The following is a 15,689-nucleotide window of genomic DNA, read 5'->3' as shown; positions in this document are numbered from 1 at the left end:
AAGCAGTCGCTGTGTGCCTGCAGCTGGCAGTGGTTAGGCTGGGCTGTCCCTCACTCAGGGTATATTTAAAGAGACCCCACTATATGGTCATGCCAGCAGGAAAAATGCACTCTCTAGTAGCCACGCCCAGTCTCTAGGCCAGCACTCTCCTTCACTGCGGCTTCCAGGCAATGGATTTACTATCAACAGAGGATGGCTGGCTCTTCCCCCTTTTCCAGGTGTGGGTGGTGCCACCTGGGGAAACAAGCAGAGCTCCAGAGCTGCTGGCCTCTCGGCTCTCTAACTGAGCTGGCTAAAAGTTCAGGGGATTAGCAGGGTCGGCTCCGCCTACCCTGGGGTTGGTAACCCAGCAACCAACTGGGAGAGGCAGACAGATGAGTCAAATTTGAGCACTGAATCTCTGGTTTTGTGTTTTGTTTGTGAACACTCCCTGTGAGTGCAGACTCCCTTCCGGCTGGGAGTGGTGGGGCTTTCCCACCCTGCTTCAGGCAAAATGCTCCTTCTCACAGGGATCCCGGACTCCACTCACTGCTAATGCAGGCTCAAGGACAAGCTGGCGGCCAGGAGGAGCCCATCCTGGCTGAGCTCTCTGACTTGTCCTTCACCAGTGAAAACAAGACAGGCCTCCCGTGGGAAGGTGGGGTGGTAGCTGAGGACTCCGGGTGAGGGAACCTCTGGGTCGGAGGTCCTGCAGAACAGACACCGAGTGGGTGTGCAGTTTGGGCTGTTAGGTGGCCAGAGACCAAGGAGACCCTCTCAGCGCAGTGAGGACTTCACCAGGGCCATCCCACAGCAGTGAGGTGAATGGGTGGGAATGGGCAGCTTATCAACCCAGGAAGGGGAGCCGACAGCAAACTGTCTGAAGCCAGCAGGGCTCCAAGTGCCTGAAGAGTCGGTAAAACATGAGTGCACCAATAGAATCAGCTACATAATTTGAAGGACCTAGTTAAAAATGAAAACGCAGGGCTCTTTGTTAAAATTATCAAGAAGTTCAAGATGGTGACAGAGGAGTATTAAACCGACGACCCTTCTGAGCGACTACACAGGTTGCACACATACAAAGCGAACACTGAACGCCTATGAGTCAGGTCCTTGAAGCAGCCATGAAGGCTAAGGGGGGTGAGCTAGGGGATGTCTGGTCACCTCTGGCCTTAGTTCCCTCTCCCCTCGGCTGCCCTGCAGCTGCCAGGTCCCAGACTTTTACTCGGCATTGCTTCTACCCCAGCAGTGGTTCCTCTCCCGTGCTGGCAGCAGCTAAGTCTTCACCTCTTTGCAAAGGGGGAGTTGTGAGGCCACAGTGGGAAGAGGGCTGAAGGCAGGAATGGACTGTGGCCCTGGATCCTGTTGGCCATTAGGTCCCAGAGCCCCAAGCACTCCCTGGACAGGCCAAGAGAGGCCAGTGCAGCTATTGGAGCTTCCTCTGAGTGAGGCTGCAGAACATGGAGGTACAACATATGGACTACACTCTGGATCAACAGTTAAGGACCCAAGGAGACACGTCCTGAGGATATGTGTGACAGTTCAGGAGCAGAACTAAGGTCTGGGAAGCTTTCTCCCCACTTGGGGACTTACCTCCAACTCTATGTGGTCCTGGAGTTTCTTGCAGGTGGCTGCAAAGGTCTCCGAGGTGCCAAATTCAAAGTACCACAGTTTGTTCTTCATCCTGGATCACAAAGCAGAGATGTGGCTCAATATTCTGTATTTGAAATGGCCTTAAAAAATAGCTAGATTACTGGGGCTGGGAGGCCCAAGCCCTCAGCATCCCCTGAGCTTCTTTTTATAGCACTTGTTAATCACATGATCAAGGATGCATTTTTTTTTTTTTTAAAAACCAACTGTTAATGCTACAAACTTAGAAAAACTCAATTATTCCTTAGACATTTGATCTCTGAACTTCCTGGTCAAAGGAGGTAAAATGCCCGTTTGCCTCTGTATCTGGATCAAGGGAAGCATTCTATGAAAATCAACCGGTGGTGGCATGTGACAGCATGCTCTGCTCACTGTCTTTTCCACTATTAATGCAGAGTCCTCTCCTGGGTATAGTTGGGGTACAAAGGAAAGATCAGACAGCCTTTTGAGACTTGAGGGATGTACAGTTTTGGGGCAGTGGAAGGAGAGCCTCACAATAAGCCAGCTAAAACGTATGCTGCTTTGTTTACTGGGGAAGCGGAGTAAAGAGAATTAGACACAGATCTGTGGGCATGGTGGAAAGAGAGAAAAAAAGAGTGAGTTGTTTTGTAGCGATTGTTTTCCCCGCTTTTTTCTCAATTGTATTTGCTTAGGCCAATATTTGCTTCAAAGTAGAAGCTCAGCAAGGTTTTTCAACATTTTCCCTAGTAGGGAAACAACAAAGCAACAAACAAAGTCAGATGGTATATCTTAACTCTTGGTTGTTTTGATCAGATGGTCTCACCAGGAAGTATTTCTGAAGGTATTCCATTCCTTCCACCCCAACTGTTGTCTCACTAGCAGGGGCTGGCTCAGAGAGGAGACACCTGTCCGGTTTATAAGCTGGCAGATTTTGCTAAGGAAGGATTAAACAAAATCACATTCTTCTTGGCACATTCTTCAGTACAGAGGAAGCTACCTTGTGTGTGTTGCTGATCCTCCATGCTCAGATTTGTGAATCAAGAGGAGAAGCGCGTTCTCCAGAGGGAAGAAGGCCCTTATTTCTTCCGAGTACTCCTTAGGCCATAAAGGATGACTTGGCAGAATAGCAAACATACCTTTTCTCTCTACATTTCTCAAAAAGTCCATCTAGAACTTGAAGATGAGACTATATTCTTCTATCACTTGAAGACTTCTAATACCTAGTTGATTGGGAAGTAGCTTTTCTGACTCTCAGCTTGCATGAAAAGGAATGATAAAATCATGAAGGAAATAAGAATACGCAAGATTTGGGGAGTCATGCCTCTTGAAGAAAGTCAGGAGAACTGGATGTACTTTAAGTAGAACAATGCTTTCCACCCAGTGTGCTGTCACAGGTATGCCTGAGATCCCAACCTCCTCAGCCTTCAGAGCGGCCAGGCTGGTGGCCAGGCAGGTGGCGTCACAGCAGGCATTCTTATCTATATGCCAAACAAAGGCTTTTGTTTTCTGTACATGCCATGATGTGAAAAAATGTTGGGAAACACTGTTCTAGATCACTGATTTCTGCATGCACAGTAATGTGAATACAAGTCAACTGGGAATTTCATTAAAATGCAAATTATGATTTAGTAATTCAGGATTTGGGCCTAAAAATTCCTTGTTTTCTAACAAGCTGCTGATGCTGGTCCAGGGACCACACTTGGACTTGTGAGCATCTGGAGATTACTTTTGTGGGTTTTGTTTTTGTTTTTTTTTTGTTTGTTTTTTTTTTACAGAGACAGAGAGAGAGAGAGTCAGAGAGAGGAATAGATAGAGACAGATAGACATGAACCGAGAGAGATGAGAAGCATCAATCATCAGTTTTTCGTTGTGACACCTTAGTTGTTCATTGATTGCTTTCTTGTATGTGCCTTGACTGTGGGCCTTCAGCAGACCGAGTAACCCCTTGCTCAAGCCAGCGACCTTGGGTCTGAGCTGGTGAGCTTTGCTCAAACCAGATGAGCCTGCACTCAAGCTGGTGACCTCGGGGGTCTCGAACTTGGGTCTTCTGCATCCCAGTCTGACGCTCTATCCACTGTGCCACCACCTGGTCAGGCGACCTTTGTGGTTCTGAAACATTAGTATTCATAAGAATTACCTGAAGAATGTGAATAAAATGCTGCTTCCTGGGCTCCAATCTGCAGAAAATCTATGTGATAGTGTGGAATGGGGTCCAGAAACATGCATTTTTATGAGTGCCCAGGGGACCACTATACAGATAGCCAGTGTGTTGTCACGACTTTGATAAACATTGCTCTAGATCCCAATGAAATGACTATTAAGGAAAAGGACAGACTGATTAAACCTGAACGACAGGATTTCTCAAGGAGGATAGAATGAGGGTCAGTGCCTTTCATAGACAATGATGGCAAAAGACCCCAAAACAGGAAAAACACAGATTATGATAAATGTCAAGGTTGAGCATGCCTCTCCTACAGCGAAAGCATCTCTGTAGCCAGGAGAACTGCTTTGTGATTCCATTTTCAAATATCACTGCAAGTCTGAATCATGACTTTTGAAAGCTTTGGCCAGGAGATTTAGAGTTTTAATAAAAATTTCCGGAAGCCACAAGCTATTTTTGTCCAAAAGTGGCTCTCCTGATGATCTAATAAGGTTGAGAGGTCATGGTTAGGTCAGTATCAAAGACTGACTGAAAGGATCAAACAGACTACTCGTCCATTGCTACTTAGATGCCCATCGCTGGCTGTGTGACCTTTGGCAAGTTGTTGAGCCTCAGTTTACTCATCTGTAAAATGGAGATAGTTAAAAGATATGCTGCAAAGCATAGTTGGGAAGATTAAATAAGGCGATTGCAAAGTACTTCATGTAATGCTCAACAAGAATGTTAGCTACTTTTTAGTTATTATTTTAATGTCTTGAGTTGGCATATTTGGCTAACATAGGAAGGCAAAAATGACAGATCAGGTTGGGTAGCGACATACATTATACATTCAAGTTTTTATGGGACAGTAAACATGTGAGGATATTTGTCAGGTCATGTGTTTTGTCTTTTGATTGAAAACATATGTTCTCCACATGTCTAATCTAATAGATTTTTTCCAGAATCTCAGACCACCCTCTAATCCTTGGTTACTTCTCTTGACCAGTCACACAATTGTCCAAAGATACTGATTGAGACTGTGTCTCTGAGAAAGTGTATGTGTGGTATAAGATAAACTGTTTATCAATTCAAGAATCATTCATTGTGCCAGGACTAGAGGGGGGTGTACTGGGGACAATGAAGAACAAAACAAAGCCCTCCATGAGCCAGGTGCCTGAGAAGGACAGACAAGGAAACAGACCATGGTGCTGTGGTTAAGTGCTAAGCACTGGGAGTAGCTAGGAGGTAACAGCCTATTCTTAGTGGGGCAGGGGCAATTAGAGAAAGGATCCTAGGCAGGCAATGCTGGGCTTGAGTTCTGAAAGACGTGGAAGGAAACAGAGCAGGTGAGGAGCATTGCAGGCAGAGGAAGAAGCCCAAGCAATGGCACAGGGCAAGAGAGAACACAAACCTCGTGGAGGGGACCTGGAACTCAAGGTGGCGGTAGAGGGGCATGGCCAGGTAAGGCTGGAAAGGCAGACAGGAGCAAGATTGTAAAGGTTGGGGATGCCATACTTTGGTGTTTAGGCTTATTTTAAAATCTACAGTGTATTGTGGATCACCTTTAAGTGGGGGTAGTGGTGAAAGGGGTGGCAGTAGTGAGCCGATCAAATTTGTGCTTTTCAGAGAACACTGTCGCACGTGTGCAGAGTGGATCAGGATGGGGTGGGTACCAACTGGAGGCCTAGAGAATAGTTTGGTGGTGGTATAGATAGCCACCACAAACAGAGGTGGTAACCATAGAGTTCAGGAGAAGAGAGTGGATTCATTCACAAGCTGAAATTTAGGGGGTGGAATTCGTTAGACTGGTTGCCTGTAAGGAGTGAGGGAAGAAGAGAAGTCCAAGTGGCACACCCAAGTTTTTGTCTTATATAGCATGATAGATGGCAAGTGCCATTCACTGAGAGGGTGGCACAAATGATCAATTCTCCAGTAGCAGCCCTCTTTGTAATAGAAAGACAGCAGCACTTTTGTTTTTGCCCATCCATCCATCCATCCATCCATCCATCCATCCATCCATAGACATATATTGAGTCCTACTGTGAGCCAGGCACTGAAGATAAGTGATGAATAAGAGAGGTAGGATCTCTGTTCTTGTAGTCCTCACATACTTTTTATTTTTTTTATTTTTCTGAAGCTGGAAATGGGGAGAGACAGTCAGACAGACTCCCGCATGCGCCCGACCGGGATTCACACAGCACGCCCACCAGGGGCGACGCTCTGCCCATCAGGGGGCTATGCTCTGCCCCTCCGGGGGGTCGCTCTGCCACGACCAGAGCCACTCTAGTGCCTGGGGCAGAGGCCAAGGAGCCATCCCCAGCGCCTGGGCCATCTTTGCTCCAATGGAGCCTTGGCTGCCGGAGGGGAAGAGAGAGACAGAGAGGAAGGAGGGGGGAGGGAGAAGCAAATGGGCGCTTCTCCTATGTGCCCTGGCCGGGAATCGAACCCGGGTCCCCCGCACGCCAGGCCGATGCTCTACTGCTGAGCCAACTGGCCAGGGCAATCACATACTTTTAATAGCTTTACCAAGATGCTAACATTTAACCTCTGACCCACAAGAGACGAGGTGTTCAAAATATAAGAGTTCTTATTTCTGTTTTAACTCCAGCAAGTTTTAGTTAGAAGTGAATGCATTCTAGTCCCATGGCCCTTTGGTTTTGCACTCTGCTAAACAGGTTGCATATGCTGTCTCTTTCAGTTCTCAGAAGAACCCTATGAGGTAGGTAGTCACTGCAAATAAGGAAACTAAGACTTGGGAAGGTAAGTAACTTAACTAAGATAGCAAAGTAAGTAAGTGCAGAGGGGTCATCCAACCCAGACTGTCTGACCTCAGAGCTGTGCTTTGCTATCCTGCAACCCTGACTTACCATGCTTTTGCATATTGTGTGGTGTGGTGGTGTGTGCTCTTGTTACACCTACTAGATTGCTGTAGTTCTCCTTCACCAGGCTGTTAAGTGCATGCACTTGGGCACTAGGGTGTTAGTGGTTGCATCACATCCTAGGAAATGCTGATTGATGAAGAGTGTCAGGCCCTCCCAGGTCCCAGTGGCCGAGGGAGTTCCAGAGGAGTTTGTATGGCATTTGTCACAGGAGTCTCCTGGTCTTGAATTTATGCAGTCTGAGAGGGTCATGGAGACCAGAACTGAACCCTGGCAAAGCCATAAGTTCCCAGGACACCCTGCACCTTTCATTTTCTCAGAAATGGGACAGAGGCAGTGTGTCCTTGAACTAGCCCAAACCAAGTGGAACAGAAAAAGCTGGGAGACACACTTAAATTGCTTTTCAGGCAGCTCCCCATACAGGGTCAATATGGACCATTTTAGCTAGTCATTAAAACAGAGTGCAGTGTGGCCTAATATGAAGACCCAGAACACAGAATGGAATCAGGGATCCCTGGGTTCAAATTCGGACTCTGCCTTTTATAAGCCATGTGACTTTGAGCAACTTTTTACTTTTCTGAGCCTCTTTACCCATAAAATGAGCTAGTACTTAGCATAGTGTTAAAATGTTGAATGAGACATGTAAAATCATATGGAACAGATCTTGGTCTATAGAAGGTCCACATCCCCTATACACATTAAAAGTTCATTGACTGAATGTTACTGATGCCTTGTCAATAATCAAAGTACTCCTTTCCTAATAATGGTCACTTACCTGGTTACTAAGAAAAATAGCTACTAGCCTTTATTTGAAATTATATCAAGGGGGATTATTGAGTTGTCTCTGTTCTAGCCATCAAAATTGTTGAACATACAAAAGCAGGAACCATGGGGGGTAAAAATGGAGAAGAAAAGACACTCTAATTGGGATAAAGGCTGATCAGGTGAGGTGGTTCCCAGAACCCTGCATGACTGAGGTTAGCCATCAATGGTGGGCTCCAAACTGGTGGTTGGCTTTAGACCAAGTGATATAAGAGGGGATAATACAGAGCTTCTCTTTGTACATGTTGGGGTGTTGTTGCCAAGGTCTCCACTGGCAGGCTTAGCTGAGGTGGGTTCCCTGTGGGTTACTGGCTGCCCCCTTTCTCAGCTGCTAGGAGATTAGGAAGGAAACCAAACTTCCAGTCTACTGCCATAGTCTACTGCCATTGCATTCCAAGACACCACAGAGCAGTTCTGGATTCTTCTATACTGTGCTGTCTGTACTCTTAGAGCAGATCTGTATAGTCTGGGAGTGCTGACAGGTTATTAGTTGATCAAAAAGTACAGAAAGTCTCTTGTCATGGAGACTCTGGCTTTTTGGTTTTGCATTCTGCTAAACATTTTGCATATATTATCTCTTTCCAGTCTCAGAAGAACCCTATTAGTAGGTATTGTTGCTGCAAATAAGGAAATCCACAGATTGAAGTGAATTCCCCTTTGCCTCATCTTTTTTCTTTACCAGCTCCAGCAATGATGCCTTTCCAAAGCCTTTGGAAAAAGCCTCTAGGCATGCGATGAACCATAATTTGAGGTGGGGGAAACACAGCCCCCCACCTGCTCCCTCCCCTGCCCTGTCTCCCTGCCAACCAGAAGGCATGAATGCCAACGTCCCTTCTTCTCTCTGGAAGATGTCTCCCAGCCACTTTCCTCTTAGCCCTTGCTGGAGGTCTGCTGCTGCTGCATGTGGCGCTAGTTTTTGTTTCTTTCTTCTTCAGCTGGACAGGAACATGGCACTGGGAATCTGAGAGGCGAGGGGTCATGACCAGCTCTGCCACTTACTGGCTAGTCAGGTTATTCAAGTGCTTTGAACCTTCATTTCTTCCTCTACCAAATGGGAATATTATTCTCTGCCCAGCAAAGCCGTGAAGCTCGTGGCAAGTGCAGAGCACCAAGCAGGTGTTTCAGGCATGGTAATGCTCACTCACTGTTCTTTCTTGTTGCTAGGAGATGCCGTCACTGGAGACTCATTCCGCAGTGGCTGTAGGGGCGGAAGCAGGAGTAGTGTGGGGGTCTATCTCAGGCAGCTAATATTTTTTGAAGAAAATAAAACTAACAATGTTTTAATGACTTCTGGAATGCTTTTTCTGCATCTCTCTTCCTGAGTTTTCTTTGGTCCACCATTTCTTTCCTTCTCATAATCACCTTTCAGCTGGAGATGACTAATCCTTAACCAGTTGTCCGGCTGGTTTCCAGGTCCCCGCAACTCCTAGGTTCACTGTCAGACTCTAAACTCTCACAGTCAACCCATCCTTGAGGTAGAAGACCCTCCTCTGTGCTCCCAGCCACTCTGAGTCACATGGAAGAGTGGGAAACAGCAGCAGTGACACTGGGGGTGGACTATTTCTGGGTTTTCTTCATTTCCCTTGCTTTATAAGAAAATAACATCGATTGCATACCAGTTAGTTGAGTCTTTTCATTTGGCAGATGAGGGAAAAATGAGACTAATTTAAAATGTTCTTTTATATTTGTTAGCAATTTAGGGCTAGATTCAGTCATCCTCCTGACAGCCTATGAATAGTCCGTTTTCTAGGATGGCCACGAGGGAAACCGAGCTAGCTGCTGGGCATTTTACCAGCAAAGGCAGTGAGCTTCTGATGGCCCCTTTCTGATAATCTGGGAAGTTTTAAGGGCAACAGACTTTTGAAGTCATCAAAACATGAAAACATTTCTTTGGGCTTAGAAAGCTACAAAGAGGACATTATAGCTATTTCTAGAAATAGGGGCCCTTAAAGTGAAGGCATTCCTCTTTGTGGTTTGGACTTTGATAATCAGGTTCCTTGAGAGGGTTGTGATTCAGTCAGTGAGGCCTCTGTGTCAGCCCGGGGAAACAGATGTTACCCGCAGGATGATCTGTGTTGTCTTGATGTGGTGGTGACCGTGAAGGGCCGGCTAGCGGGAGTCCCCCATCCAGCCCCAGTTCTCATAAACACTAGCATGTGATACCACGAGAGTTAGTTGGGGCCTCCTGGCCTTAGTTTCCTGATCCTACAATGAAAGGCTCTGAACAACTGAATTCTACAGTTTTCCGAGCTCCCTGAATAATCTGGATAACACAATACAGGTCAGGGAGGGAGGGCTCATGGGAGCCTCAACTGCCTCCATGGAGTTCTGTGATGCCCAGCTATTTCCAGATCTGCCACTTCTAAAAAAAGAAGAAATATGTGTTTTTATGTAAAAATCTCCTGATTATTATTATTAGAGTTGGCAAGTAATTCAACTTTAAAAAAGAATGCTGTATAGGCCCCAAAACGACACATCTGGGGAAAACTATGCCTTGCCTACATTAATTACAAATTTTCATGAGGTTCATCTTAATTAAAAAAACAAAACAAATGATCTCACTTATTACTCTAGAGGGTTTTTTGGGTTATTGGTGGTGTTATTGCTACTACTAGTGAAGACAGTGGTTTAGTGTCAGGTTATTAAGGTAAATAGTAATCTAGCAAAATCAAGCAACTATGACAGCAACGTAAAGGGCAAATGCAACTCAAGTTGAATTATAATCGAATGATGACTGCTAGTAATAATATTGAGAATACTTTATCTGTTAACATTTTACACTTTTGAATCCCAAGTTCTTTTGGAAGTTTAGTAATTGTGTTAACCAAAGTTCAGATCAAAGGTTTAAAAAAGAGGGGGGAAAAGCAGGTGGGCTTGGTTCTAAGGCTAGGATGTCAAGTCTGGGAGGGGCCCATGGCCTTCACTTCACAGGTGCTACAGAGGCCATCTGTGTCACCCACACAGCCAGCTGCCCTGGCCCATCAGAAAGCTTGTCACCACATCTAATCCACCCTGTACACTGTCCCCTGTTCTCACTGTTCATTGGAATGGGCACTTGGTGACCTCAGGCACGGTGCTATGGATGGAAGAATCTTTCCAAGAGGGGGCAGTGGCCCTTTGGCCAGGGAAAGTGAGCCCCTAGCAATCAGGAAGGAGGCTTTAAAGATAGCTTTTTTGGTTCTCGGAGCGTGACTTTTGTGTCAACTGTTCAGGCCAACAGATTTGTGTTGGCTCAGTGTATTTCAGCTTCACAGGGCAAGGTATTCCCTGACTTCTTTTCGTGCTGGGGACAAGACTGGTGTTCATGGCACTCAGAAAAATCTGGGATGCTGAATGAAGGGAAGACTGATAACCAGAGATTAGAAGGGGGTGGGTAGAAACACAGAGAAAAAAAAGAGGGGAGAACTCAAGAAAGGGCTAAAGAAAACAAACAAACAAACAAACAAACAAACAGAAAGGAGAAACCCGCCAAGTATCTATTTTATAGTATAAATATAGAATCCTCTTAATAACTTATGAAGACATGTAAGTCATTTTCATGCGTGAAAAATTACCCATAAAATCAGAGATGCCAGATAATTTGTACTTAAGGGACCTTTGGGGACCCAGGGATTCCCAGCCAGGAGATCACGTTGCCAAGGAATCCTCCAAAGAATAAAAGGAGTCTGAATTGCTGTCAACATCTCCTAATGTGGGACAGTATTTGTGCATTCACTTATTATAAAGACTACATAGGCTGGTCCTGGCCGGTTGGCTCAGTTATAGAGCATTGACCTGATGTGTGCAAGTCCTGGGTTCAATTCCTGGCCAGTGCACACAGGAGAAGAGCTCATCTGCTTCTCTACCCTTCCCCTTCTCCTTTCTCTCTACCTCTCTCTTCCCTTCCCACAGCCAAGGCTCCATTGGAACAAAGTTGGCTCAGGTGCTGAGTATGGCTCCATGGCCTCTGTCTCAGGTGCTAGAATGGTTCCAGTTGCAACTGAACAACACTCCAGATGGGCAGAGCATTGCCCCCTGGTGGGCATGCCGGGTGGATCCCAGTTGGACGTATGTGGGAGTCGGTCTCTCTGCCTCCCTGCTTCTCACTTCAGAAAAATACAAAAAAAAAAAGTGAGTTAATTTTTTTTTTGATGTGGAATAGAATTAATCAACTACCTCTTAGTAACCAGAGGCACTGATTGAATGGCAAATGGATGTTGTTGAATAATATAAATGGAAAAATTAATTATGACCTAGAACAGCTTTATGGCTGACAGAAATCTTATTCAATATGGCTCCTATAGTGTGTGGGGGTGTGTGAAGGAATGAATAAAAATAGTGCACTCTTCGATAGTATAAGGGTCTCTGAGGAACTGCTACTCCGTACTGGCTCTGGACCAGCTCTGACGGGTAGTTCTCTTCCAAGCCTAATAGCCTTCCCCTTAAGATACAGAGTAGCACGCTGAGAGCAAGGCTTGATGATGTACTGCCTGGAATTCAGATCCCAGCTCTTGTTGCTATGCACCAGAGGCCTCAGACGGAAGTGGAAAAGTCAGCCCAAGCTACAAGAGCTAGTGACTGCAAAGCTGGACAATTCTCATTCTTGCTTGTTGGTTGGCTTGGCTCACAACTACTACACCAGCCGTGGCATGGCCCCGAGATCCCAGCTCTGGGTCGGCTGATCCGGCTGCTCAGGAACCCGTGGGACTCTTTGCCACAGAGTCTGAGTTCTGGGTCTCCCTGTTGGTCTCTGGACTCCACTCTTGCCCTGAAGCCACAAAAGGCCAAACCCTCTGGCCTCACATCCAGAACAGCCTCTCTACCCCTTCAAGGGTAAGTCTAGGCTCCGGAGGATCTATTCTCTCCGAACCGTGACCCTTCTCTTGCACACAAGACGGTTTGTGTTTGTTTCTGTGGACTATGGACATATTCTCCCTGGGTAGGCTCTCTCAAATTCTGTCTGGCACCTGACAGTGTCTCCTCCTAAGGGCAGGACTCCAGCACAAAGCCTGCCAAAGTCTGAAATCAGATCCTTCCCCGGCGCAGCACCCGGAGACACACATGTGCGCGTGTCGGCACACATGCGGGCCAAAGCAGGGAGCTGCTCTCAGCCTCGCAGCCGCGTCACACACGCTCACAGGCGCTGCCTCTCTGGGACCACGGGTCTCTGAGGCCCCACAGCCCGGCTGGAGAACTGCCACAGCAATGGGAATGCCACCACATGGTCCTGCCACTTTAGGGGTGACCCTCAGGAGAGACAGCTGGTGAGGCAGCTAAGGTTTTCCTCTCCTGTGGCCCTAATTTCTAGAGTGTTTTTCCAGTTAGTGTCTGTCCTTGACAAGAAAAAATAGCTTTCTTCTCCCATCCAAAAAAGAAAAATAATCTCAGTATTTGGCTGCTTTTAGCAATCCTTTCTTCCTTTGAAGTTTTATTCGTGGAAGGAAAATCTCCTTCAGGCCGACCTGGCTGAGGCTGGAGGGCTCTGAACAGGCTTGCTCCCATAGTTCTCAGAACACTAAGTCGAACTCTGGGGCAAAACGGATGCTGCTCCCAGAGGGAAAGGGGCAGAGGCAGGTGCATCTCTCCGGTTCTCTAGTGACAGCTCAGCTGCCCTCGAGCTTTTGATTCTGAACTCGGCGTTACCAATATTCACACACCCATCAGCCCAGGGTGGTGGGGACAGCTCCAGCTCAGGTGGGTGAGCTGATTAGAATGCAAGCCCGGAATGTCCAGAGAGGGCAGGCCCCTTTGCTGGAATTGAGCTCCCGCTGAGGAAGACCACTTTCCGGGCCCTAACCAAATAAGGCTAGAAACTAGGAACTGTCTGGGCAAGCAGGAGGGAGCCTCAGAAGCAGGCCTGCACCCTCACTTTACTGTAAGCCACAGGTGGACCCGGGAGAGAGCCGAGCTTTGGCTCCCTCTCCACTCCCTCCTGCCCCAGCGCACAACCCAGCTATTGAGAATCACTTATCCGATGATCTGTGTGCTGAAACTGCTCTAACTACTCTACAAACCAACCCCCCCCCCCCATGCAGCCCTCATGTCTACCTTCTGTGGTAGGTACTGTGGTGGTTACTTTGTAGACGTGTTTGAGACTGTTGTTCCTTGGTGAATGCAAAGCTAGATCTGAACGGTGTTGTGATGTCTGAGGAAATACAGGCTGAATGAGCCTGTATCTCCTCTCTTCTTCCCACAACCAGCCTTTCTGAGCATGAGGCAGTACTTGAATTATGATAGGTCAGGTTACAAAAGTTCCTTGGTTAAGCCACTTGTTTGTCACTCGGATCACATTTCCCCATAGAAACAATGTTATATTGATGTAGGTTCCTAGGCTAACCTACAAAAGCCAATTAACCCATTACATATCCAAAGACTAGTTTTGGAGAAAGCTTGGTGGAACTGAAGAAGCATTAGTTAGAAGCCAGAAAGGCTTGGGGTTCAAGCCACAGGTCACTCACTCACTTGCTCGGTGGCCTTGGGCAAGTCATTTAGTCTCCTCTTTAGTTTCTTCATCTTTGAATTGGAATAGTATTTATCTACCTTGCAGGGGTTGTTAGGAATATTAATTGAGAATGTATACATGAGACATATGGTGTACACTCAAATAATGATGCAATAGAACTCCACTGCTCTGTGTAAAACTGGCTTTGTGGCCTCATGGATTTGAGTTCCCACTTGAAATACAAGTGGCATGTCCTTCCTGCTCAATTTGGATTAGAGAATCTTAGCTTTCTTGAACTTACTGGGGGAAAACAGGGCAACCCTTCCACCTGAAGTCCCTGCTGGCCACCCTGGAGTCTGGGCTAGAGTTCCTGTTAGGTGGGCCGGGACGTGTCAGAAGAAAGTGAGGAAGAGCTGGGGAGGAAGGGAAGTAAGGGACTTGACGTAAGGATGCGTCAGATTTTCTCTTTCTGCTATGGCAACACGACACGATGATCTGGTGACTTCCTCCTGAGTTTCCTGTGCGTTCTGCACCGTCAACCAGGTGGATGTCTCCTGGTCAGAAGTAAATACAGAGTAAGTAGTTCCCCCCTCGCTTCCTCTATCTTTTCAGTCATGAAATTGTTAGTGAGGCAAGCCGGCAATTCATTAGATGGGCGGGCAGATGCCTAGATAAACACCCCCTTCCTATTCTTATTTCACTTTCCTCTGCCAGTTTGAAAAATCTTAAATGAGAAAGCATCAGCCGGAGCCTCACTTTGCCGGAGATGACTGTAGTATACTGTCAGCCAAATTCTTTCTGCTTCACCCTCCTGAAAATCTCATACATATGCTCTCGGCTCCACTTCTGCGCTAACATCTGTGACTTCTTATACTTGTGTGCACCCTCCTAACACCCATTTCAGTGATTGTGATCATGTTCACACGTCACCTCCAGTGTGGCGTTCTGTATGTGTGCTCTGACCAATTCTCTCTCTGCTGTCTCAGCAGAGGTTATGTTTGTCTCCCTTGATGAACATGACCCGTTCCCTTTGTTGCCTCTCTACAGTTGGCCAATGTGTCCCCGCTGTGGCTGTGGCCTGCTGCTCCTCCCTCCAGTTCCTCTGGAGAACTGCTTGGTATCTCTTCTGCTGGGACTCCTATTTCTAGCTCACTCCTGCTGCCCATCCGTGGGCTGTGATTTTAGAGCTTCATTTCGATATTCTACTTTATCCCCTTTAAATCTTATTTTAAAGCTCTCCTGTTTGGTCTTCAAGTCTCTGACCACAGATACTTTTCCTGGTTTATGTGACAAGCTCCCGATTCCTCACCAGGGGCCGGTCACTCCAGTGTTGACAGCCACGGTCCAGAAGAACAGTCATTCTCAGATCAGCTGCAGATCAGCTAGCTCTGTGTCCCTCCTCTGTGCCCATTTCTTCTAAAAGTATGACTCATGGCTGAGGAAGATACTAAAGCATCACCTCTGTCCCATGTCCCTTAGTTTCCTACACAAGACTCCAGAGTCACAGAGATGCTAACCAGGATTCTTCTGGATGTGTTACTTCTACCTGCACCTACAGGCAGAAGGGAGATAGTTTATGGTCACAGTTTTATGTGTACTCCTTTTCATTTCTAACACAGGGGGCTCACCAGTGAGAATTCCGTAAAATATTGGTCTCATTAGATGCTCTGGGGCAGCAGGATTGTGTAGTCGAGTACATTTGGGTACTTCATCCTAATTTTGCATGGTCTCAATAGGTCAGAATCTATAGTAAAGGCTCTACAATATCATACAGAAAAAAAACATATTTAATTTTGGGGTTTCCCAGTGTATTTGATGATTGACTCCCCATCCTCCC

At 46.7% G+C, this 15,689-nt stretch overlaps 1 protein-coding gene across 9 annotated transcripts in view; it reads right to left on the bottom strand.

Moving 5' to 3' along the window:
* DGKG (diacylglycerol kinase gamma) overlaps positions 1 to 15,689 on the bottom strand; it is a 237,372-nt gene that overhangs the window by 75,654 nt on the left and 146,029 nt on the right. For all 9 annotated transcript variants that reach the window (XR_010746779.1, XR_010746780.1, XR_010746781.1 and 6 more), the window contains one exon: positions 1,573 to 1,663. Coding sequence is in view for 6 of the 9 variants with exons in the window: in XM_066346986.1 (XP_066203083.1) it covers positions 1,573 to 1,663 (91 nt within the window). In the remaining 3 variants the exon portion in view is untranslated. The remainder of the gene's footprint in view (positions 1 to 1,572; positions 1,664 to 15,689) is intronic.

Source organism: Saccopteryx leptura, chromosome 8 (assembly GCF_036850995.1).
Source record: "Saccopteryx leptura isolate mSacLep1 chromosome 8, mSacLep1_pri_phased_curated, whole genome shotgun sequence".
NCBI classification, from domain to species: domain Eukaryota; kingdom Metazoa; phylum Chordata; class Mammalia; order Chiroptera; family Emballonuridae; genus Saccopteryx; species Saccopteryx leptura.
Note: the sequence above shows the minus strand (reverse complement) of the source record. Positions and strands in the feature narration are given on the sequence as shown.